Source organism: Netta rufina, assembly GCF_964035555.1.
Source record: "Netta rufina genome assembly, chromosome: 11".
Classification (NCBI taxonomy): Eukaryota; Metazoa; Chordata; class Aves; order Anseriformes; family Anatidae; genus Netta; species Netta rufina.
Window position 1 is genome coordinate 2729203 of NC_140134.1, and position 9238 is coordinate 2738440.

The window sequence follows — 9238 nt, forward strand, 5'->3', positions numbered from 1 at the left end:
AATAAACACTACTACACTTTGTTATATTATGGTAGGTTCATTTTCCTGAGCACGTAGTCTCATGTCACTCTTCCTCAGGTGGATAAAGAGTTGCCATCCCCTGCGCCTTTCACCCAGTTCATAATTCCCTAGCAGGGTTATCAGCATGAAGGCTTTGGGGCCACAAAATGAATTGGGTTCCTGAAATGGGCCAGAATTAAAAAATATGATGTGAGGGGGGTGAGATATTTTTGTATGTGTAGCTGAAATTGTTTCCATGATCACAATTTGCATAGACTTCCATATGTCAACTGAGGGGGCGGTGAGCAGTGCGGGAGTCAGAATGAGCAGTCGAAGCTGGGACCCTGTTAAGCCAGCATTGGTGCCTGAGAAAACACTCCCAGGTATGTTCCAGTTCAACTGTTCTTAATGCTCTTGTGCTCCTCTCTGAGTCATTTAACTCACTGTGTTTTACCAATTGAACCAGCACAAGTGCGAGAGGGCACACAAGCATGAATGACCAGCCAGGGAGGAGAGGGAAAGTCAACTGCTAAACCCACTGCTTATAAAACTGTGTCTGAAAATGTGGCTTTGTACTGGGGGATTGAAGAGTGGGTTCGTGCTCCATTTTGCTGCCCCTCCTGCAGGGACAGAAATATCTAGCGCTGAGGAAGGACAGTTGGCTGGGGAGACTTACTGCCCTCAGCAGTGCACCAGGGCTTGCCAGTTTGCCTGTCATTGAATAACTATGACCAGATTTTTCTGAAGTGTTGTCAAGAATCAAGTCATGTGTTATCAAGACGAACTTCTGTTGAACAGAGCTTTTTGTAATGCCCTGTTTTACTCCATTTATTTATTATGACAGTAAGGCTGTACCCTCTCTGTAGTCATGTTTACTTAATCAGAACAGAGAGTTCTTAAGAAGTAACATATTAATTAAAGTATTTCCTTTTCATGCTGTCATCCCTGAAGTCATACAGCACTTTCAAAGCTGACGGCTTCAAACATACTATTTGCTATACAACTTCAAGCTAATTTATTCTAGCTTTACTCAGATTTCTGTGGGGGGAGTTACTTTCCGTGTAGGTGTGCTTACATCAGTTACAATAAACAATAAAATCCAGAATGTGTAGGTGAGTGTTACATGAAAAGTTTCTGAACACAGTTGCCACAATGCAGCTGAAAAGCAGCCTTGATTATTTGGTGTTACATTGACATATAGTACAGTGGCACTTGTGTGGTCAGTAGTCCAAAATTTAACAGCTTGCTAGTATATGAGCCTGCAATCTTGCTGGGAGGCTAAAACCTCAAAAAGAAAGCTAGAAAATTGTATACAAACTAAAGACAAGCATCTGGAGATAGAAAGTAAACGTTGCATTGCTGTGGGATTAGGAGCAGCAAGTAAGTACAGGAATCCAACAGAGGACTGGAGGACAGAGAGAAAGACAACAAGCGTATGAGGATATTAAACACAGATTCACAAACATTGCCCCTGGATGGGTAGAAGTGCAATCAGCTTGTAGGTTCTTTGTAGTCTCCTTTCTGTACCTCAGCTGCTATCTAGGGACTAAAAGACCGATTGACCTAATTATACAGAGATATCCTCAGCATGATTTTCCTTATGATTAATTAAAGCTGTTTTATTGTATATACAGCTCCATGGGTCATGAGGGGTTGTTGTTGTGCAGTATCCTATTTTTAGATAACAACAGTAATATTAGTTTTTGTTTGTTTGTTTGTTTGTTTGTTTGTTTTTGTTCCACAACTCCTTGAAACTAAATATTTAAACCAGCAGGTAAGTATGCTTTTTGTTATAAATGACAATACAACTCAATCTGAATTTGGTAATATTTATAAAGGGCAAGTAAACAGCACTAGGTGCGTGGGAGTCTACGCTCTACCAACACATACACACGAACATCGAGCTTTCTAAATATACAGAACATTGCTTTTACATATTAAACCTGAGTACGCCTATACATATCAGAAAAGGTATCAATTAAAACATGTCCATGAGTGGGAGAGCATAGTTGGAGTTGATAACACTGGTTGAAGTGCTCCCATATCTACCATGACTTAACAGTCTCCATTTTCCATCCCTTTTCTTGATTACAAACACCGGAGAATTCCAGGGCTAGTTGTGGGAACAATGTCTCGCTTTAAGTTGTTAAGCAATTCGGCCTTCGGGCCTTATGTATCCTGTTCTTCCCAGATTGAAGGGAAACACTTCTGTCTCCTTTTCAAGGCCAATAGGGCCTGGGACGAAAGGCACATCCAGGTCAACAGGGGGCATAACAGCAAAGGCCTGTGATGGCAGCAGCGGGTGGGGGGGGGGGGCCGATGGCATTGCTGTCGGATCAGTAAATGAGCCTGCAGCTCCCTCACTGTTTGGCAAACCACACGTGTCTGACTGTGGCCCCATATGGCTCTTTAAGGCCTCAGAGACTGCTCTCCAGGTGCTGAGCAATCCCACCACAACCTTGTCGTTTTTAGTAGCAGAGTAATACACAATAAATGTTTGTTCATTGTCTTTTGTATTATAAAAACAAGGAGTTCCGTTTGAGGAGCGGGAGTTGCGAAAGCTCCCTGCTGAAGTAAGGAGCTGTATAATGCTTGGCTAGACACTATGAAAATTCTTTTGCTTAATGTAACAAAAAAGAGAACTCCCTCCCCTTCTCTCCTTCTGCATCTCAGTTGCCTCTTTTGTTCAAAGACACTGCTGCAAAGCTCATGTAAGCATCTCCTGATAAGTTGCTAAACTAGTGTATCAACATCCTGCCTTCCTGTCTCATGCTGGGCCAACATGACCAAATAAAAAAAGAAGTTGAACCACAACGCTGAGGAAGACTACGGCCTTCATCTTCACGACCACCAGAGGGACAGAGATGACCCCCTAGCAACAGTGCGCGCAGTCGCAGAATATACCAGGATGTGCTGCGTAATCCCGGAATTACCAAGATATAAAAAGGGACCCTGGTGGGGGTGAGGTGCGCGCCGTTGGCGGAGCCGAGACTCCCCAGCCGCCCAGCACTGTTTTGCTTGCTGTTGCTTACTCAATAAATTCCTTTCTATTATTAATGCAATGCTCTCTGAAAATTAATTAAGGGGGCAACTTATAACAAGTCCCACACCTTGACCTCAGGTTGGCCCCATATTTCAGGATCATAAACTGTCTGATTGTTAATAAAGAGAATAAGCTGTAAGGTTGCCAGGACAGTCTTTGTTCCTAAGGACTTATGATTCCCCATAATACGCAACTGCTTACCAGTGAGGGGCAGTTGTGTGTGCGGCTCCGCTTCTCTCAGCTTGAGCTTCTTTCCAGCTCCAGTGCCTATTTCCAGTGATTTTCTGTACAAGCTTCTTTGAGCAGTTTGCTGAGTTTGGCCGAACCTGTCTTCATGAGGCAATCAATGTGCCTGTTCCCCTCCTGGTCTCTGTTCTGCTAGCCTGTCCCTGTTCTTTCGTTTTTTCTACTTCTTTATTGATGACATAATTTCCATTATATCTTGTTGCCTTTTTTCACCTCAAGGACAGGCTCCCCTCTTATACTCTTTGCCCCACAGCAGTCCTTTTCAAAACAACTTATCATCGGTCACACAACTTTGCCCAGCAACAGCAACCACCCAGCAACTTCCATGCCTTAACGGCTGGAGAACAAGCAACCCCAGACGGCATGGCGCCTCCTGAATACCCCTTCTTTGCTCCCTCTAAACTCTTTTTCAATATCAACCATTTTCTTGACACGAATTATTGCTTCATGTATCACATTTTCAACCAACCATTTATGTTCTTCATTATAGGTTTCACTTAGCTTCCTTTTCAAATATCGTTATCTATTAGAAGAAATCCTGATTTAGCCCTTCACAGGATAATGAACTTGGTAACAAACCTGGGAAGCAGTTACTTCCCGCCCCAAAACTTGTAACAGAATTTCCAGTGCTTTGATTCTGCAGTATTTGGTTTGATAACTAGCTACATTTTAAGTGCTGTAGACACAGATACCAGTTTTAAATTCCAATTGTCAGCCTATTTCTGTGAGGTGTGGGAGGGCCTGGAACAGGCAAAGCAACAGCACAGATCTGAAACTCCCACGCCTCACATATGCCTGTTTTGGGATGATGATCTCACTTGTTCTTCCTAGGAATCACTTCTGCGAGCTGAGAAGTGTCTTCCCCCCAAAACTTGCCATGAAAGTTTCTTTTTTCCCACTGACAAGCACCTGTAAGTAACACTGCTAAGCAGGCTGACTTAACGAGCTGGTTCAGGGCTGTTCAGGCTCAACGATAGTGTCCCGTGGGCGCAGCCCGACTTCGGGCCATGTTTATTTTTTAATGTGCAAACAGAACAAGAGACAAAAACAGAACAAGAAGGGAAAGCAGGTGTGTTTTTAATCAGGTGGCAGCGCCACCGCTGCCATCGCGCTACAAAGATGAACACGACCCTGACGAGACGCACGGCGCTAACAGCGCGCAGTGCCGCCTCGCTGAGGGGACGGCTCCTCTCAGCCCGGCCCCAGGGCTGTGAGGCGCGGCCCCGCGCGGCCCTTCTAGCCCAGCGCGGCTGTGGAGACTCTATGGTGCGGCCTTTCTAGGCGGGCGGAGCTGTGAAGACTCTATGGTGCGGCAGCCATGAGCGGCGCGGGGTGGCCCCGGGAGGAGGCGGCGGTGGCGGCCGCCGGCGGCCCCGAGCGGGCGCTGGGTACGTGAGGGGGGCGGCGGGGCCGGGAGCTCGCCCGCACACCCGCAGCTCCGGCACGGCAACCGGCCCCGGGTGGCCCGGAGAAGGAGCTAGGCGGCGGTGATGTAGGGGCCTGGGCTGCGGGTTCGGGAGTGATGTCTACAGGGGGCTTTTAGGAAGGCAGTTCTGAAAAAAAAAAAATATATATATATATATTTGTATATATATATAGTCATAGGTTTGCTCGCTAACCTTGAGGGCAAGACGTGCATTCCTGTTTAGGTTATTCTTCCTACATAGCCCAAATAATTGATGCAGTCCCTCTCTGTTTTCCTCAGTACATTTTATTATTTAACACTGTTTAACAACGTGTTTTTGGAATATTCTCATTCCCTCTGCCCATTTTCTCACTGTTCAGCTGTGGGATAACCACACACCAGGAAGCTTGTGATGTAGGGCTGTGAACAACGGAAGGGTAAAGAGGAAGGGAAGAGGGAGGGAACAAGAAGCACCATTCAGCAGATAAAGGGTGAAGAACTACAACTTGAGGCTGAAATGCCTTTAATTCTTAACCAGGAAAATGCAATTGCTGTAGGTGAAACTTAGTAAATGCTGACTTACCCCAGGCACCCTTGTTCCTCCCTGTGTAGGTTCCAGTGATGCATCTCCAGATGAAGGAGTAGTGGAAGATCTGCCTATAATAGATGAGAAAGCTGTGGAGCAGTTAACTGAAGGATTGATTTCTCATTATTTGCCTGATCTTCAACGATCAAAATCAGCTCTACATGAACTTACGTAAGCAAGTTTTTAAAAGCAGCTCCAAACATACTGGTTTGCCTTTTTTTTTTCAGTGCAGTGTTCTAGCAGTCCTTAACTGAAGTATTTGCTAGTAGCACTCTGGTATTCCAACTGTGATGTTCTGAATAGTTAAGTGATATGCAGGAGTACTCGCAGGTGTATAGGTAGTGATGTTGCCTATTGGAAATCTGACTGAAGAACATATGACACCAAAATCCTCTGAGCCAGACATAGTAGAAGACATGCAAGTATCTTATGTAGTTGTTCACTTCTATAGTGGAAAGCCTGCCAAAAAATATAAACTTCGTTTGCCGTGATGACCTTCATATTGAAAGCAGCTTGTGCTGTATATTGCTTGTTGTCCAGTCTTTAAACTGTGTTGCAAAAGATGCACCAAGAAAACACAGTTAAGTCGCTAAACTGATAGGGATGTTTTGCGTATTGGTATCTCGCTGATAATTGAGAGCAGCTTGTTTCAAATGCAGACTGGACCTGCCATAGGGGCAATGTTGCTAGAGAAGGCTTTACATAGAGCCATCTCAGGTCTTTAGGGTACAATGATTAGAGTTTCCTGATGCATAATGTGCGCCTGTCAAGGACAGCCTGTGTCTGAGAAGAATTTAGCTGATTTGTGTGGGATAGAAGATTTTTAATAAGCACCATGGATCCACAGAGGTTCCATACAGAAATAACTTCATTCTGCAGCATGACTCAGAGGCAACTGAGTGGAAAGTCAAGAGCTAATAGGTTTTCCCCCCCACATTCAACCTCACCTCCCAAAGAGGAGCCTGCGTAGTGCCTATATCATCCAGGGTTTTCAGATGTTCATCCTGGTTTTCTTATCATCCTGTATAATGTTAGGTAGCAAAAAGGTGATTTTGCGTGTGCTTGGCTGGGGTTTTGCAAAAACCATTGACTTGTATTGTTACTGAAATCAGCTGGCAATCCATAAGAAGAGTCTGATACTGAGAAGCATGTATTTATACCTCTATGATCAAAGCCAGTGTTTATTTAAAGGACTAGTTGAAAAAAAATACTTAAACTTTAGAGAGAACTTTGTATAATGCTACAAGAGTTTGCTATCATGGAAGTTACTGATTTACTGAGCTAGAAATAAGTGCTCTGAAAACTTGTCTTGCACAGTATATCCTTACATTCCTTTGCCTCTGCTGCTTTACTCTGGTTTTATGGGTCTTTTCTTGTTTCAGACAGAACCAAGTAGTATTACTAGAAACATTAGAACAAGAAATTACAAAATTCAAAGAATGTAACTACATTCTTGACGTCGATGCCTTGGTAAGTACTATAAATGCTTTTCTAAATCTCTACTAGTATGGATTCTCCTCCTACCCAAGGAGCAGCTTGTATATTTTTATTGTTCTTAATGACCTACAGGAAAGTTACCAACCAGTGCAGATATGAGATAAATTCCTCCTAGAGATTGGTGCAGAACCAGCATGTTTTCATTAAATAGAAAAGGCACTGGGAGGAAAGAACAAACTCAGTCTGCCAGTGGTAGTAAGTCTAGTTCAAATCCAATAGCCAAAGCAAATGCATTTTTTCCAGCAGGACTGAGGTGAGCTTTGTGCACGTCTCCAGACTAGCAGGAAGGAAGCTTGAGACACTGTTATGTGGAGCATAAATTGGCAAGACTTTTTTTCTGTTCTAGTGAATATTAATTCAGTAGGTTACCAGGTGTACCTGTTGGGATATGGTGGTTTTCTGTATTGATGTACGTAAACTGTATATAAAAATTTGAATATGTTTAATCCATTATCAAATTGTTGTGGTAATTGCTATGTTTGTGATTGCTGTTTTCATGTGTAGCTTTATTAAAAAACCCAAACTATTCCAACTTGACAGTCACTACCTTAACTGTTACGTTTTTAAAGTTTTCAGAAGCTAAACACTATCACAGCAAGTTAGTGAGTATTAGAAATGAAATGATGATGCTCCATGAGAAGACATCCAAGTTAAAAGTGAGTGGGGTAACTTTTCTACTTTGTAACATAGATTTTAAATTACGTAATATTGACTCAACTTTTATTTTGGATGCATGCTCACAGTTCTGATGAAAATAGAATCTGTTAAATTCCATTCTTAAAATGTTTTTCCCATGTTTTTGGTAGCACCAAACCATGTATGTTTTTAAACTTTCACTTACTGCTTTTTTCACTTACTGCTTTTGGAGAAGAGAATATTAAGAGAATGGGAGGGATGCTGTTTACAGTTCCAAATTAAATACAGCCATAAAACTTTTATTTTCTGTTTAGAAAAGAGCACTTAAGCTGCAACAAAAGAGGCAGAAAGAAGAACTAGAACAAGAACAACAACGTGAGAAGGAACTTGAAAGAGAGAAGCAATTAACAGCAAAACCTGCTAGGAGGACATGAAAGCAGAACATGCAATAACTTGTACAAGTTAATCATTTTTGCATTCTCTGGAATGAAGGCGGACTTTGATTAAATTGGGCTATAGTTATTACTAGCAACAGTCTACTCTGCTATTATAAATTCCAGAATGTTCATAATCAGTTAGAAAGATTGACGTTTTTCATTTCAGCCATTCAAGTTGCCTTCTTTTGTAATGCTATGCAGTTTGATACTATTACAATGTAAGTTTTTTTTTTTTTTAATATATATATCCTATATATATATATATAGGAGAACCTATATATCTTATATATATGTATGTATAAAAGAACCTAATAATCACAGTTCTTTGAATACCTCTAATTTTTCCATCTGTTCTTTTGGTACTGAGAACTCTTAAGAGTTGTTTGGTGTCTGGCATCCATGATTTTCAGGCAAAATACAGAACAGTAGTTGTTAAAGTTCAGTTCTGGTCCCCAGACTGAGAGCCTGACTGTTTCACTGAAACTGCTTTGATTCAGGAAATTGTGGTCTCCTTTCAATGCCACGGATCTGATGAGATTTCTGGTGTATTTGCCTGAAAGATCACCTTACTGAAGCAGCTTTTTTTTATGTTGTTGTCAGGTAACTTAAGAACAGCTTCAAAGTAACTTTTGAATCACTTTCCAGCTGAATGAGTTGGGGAGCAATCATTAAAAAAGTAAAAAATAAATAAATAAATAAAAAGCAGAACACAAGATTCTCAGAGTTGATGTGTGCACAATACAAACATTATTGACTATGAGCTTCTACAAAGATGAGTGAGCTCTTGCTTCTGTAATGGTTCAACAGGAAGAATCTGGGCAGATTGCTATAGGACTGAAAGTTGTAGTTTCTTCACATTGTGTAACTAATTGAAGCATAACCAAAACTAAACCGCTTCTACTTCATGTGAAATGTATTTGTCTGTAGGAAAAATTACTGCATTTAACTTTTTTCCTAAACAAATTATTCATGTGTGCTTTGGGTCTCTGTGAGATAATCTGTGTGAGGGCAGCATAACAAACTATTATTAGTGAATACTGATGATAAATGTTGTATGGAGGTTGATATCCATTTCTGTGAGTTTAGTTACTTGCAGCACTTGGTGTGAGTTCCCATTTAGACTGGCAAAAGAGCTTTAAACCGTTCGGTCCTACAGTGTAAGAAACTAGTTGTGTTGTGTCTGCTATTTTTTGGTAATGTAAATGCCATGTATTGAAGTAAGACAAAGGGTAGGCTGTGTGAAACTTTCCATGAAACACATATGGTAAGGCACCAGAGGGGTGCCTTGTTTTTTATTTTTCTTCAGTTTTAGTTGATTTACATGTTGTATATATGCCTGGACTCATAACTTCTGAAGTTCTAATTTCCCACTGCTAATATTCATCTTT

The 9238-nt window shown here is 41.7% G+C and overlaps 1 protein-coding gene across 1 annotated transcript; it reads left to right on the forward strand.

Annotated features, from left to right (window-relative positions):
- The first annotated feature begins 4592 nt into the window (after positions 1 to 4592).
- Positions 4593 to 8126, forward strand: BLOC1S6 (biogenesis of lysosomal organelles complex 1 subunit 6). The gene is made up of 5 exons (XM_084293077.1): positions 4593 to 4677; positions 5307 to 5451; positions 6663 to 6750; positions 7347 to 7433; positions 7728 to 8126. The coding sequence occupies exons 1-5, from the start codon at positions 4608 to 4610 to the stop codon at positions 7845 to 7847; spliced, it is 510 nt and encodes a 169-aa protein (XP_084149203.1). The 5' UTR covers positions 4593 to 4607; the 3' UTR covers positions 7848 to 8126.
- The last annotated feature ends 1112 nt before the right edge of the window (positions 8127 to 9238 follow it).

Bases quoted from the DNA above. Each gene is read 5' to 3' on its own strand.
- BLOC1S6 (XM_084293077.1), top strand. From the start codon at position 4,608: ATGAGCGGCGCGGGGTGGCCCCGGGAGGAGGCGGCGGTGGCGGCCGCC. The intron at 5,452-6,662 runs GTAAGCAAGTTT...TTCTTGTTTCAG, and splicing joins TCAGCTCTACATGAACTTAC to ACAGAACCAAGTAGTATTAC. The intron at 7,434-7,727 runs GTGAGTGGGGTA...TTTTCTGTTTAG, and splicing joins AGAAGACATCCAAGTTAAAA to AAAAGAGCACTTAAGCTGCA.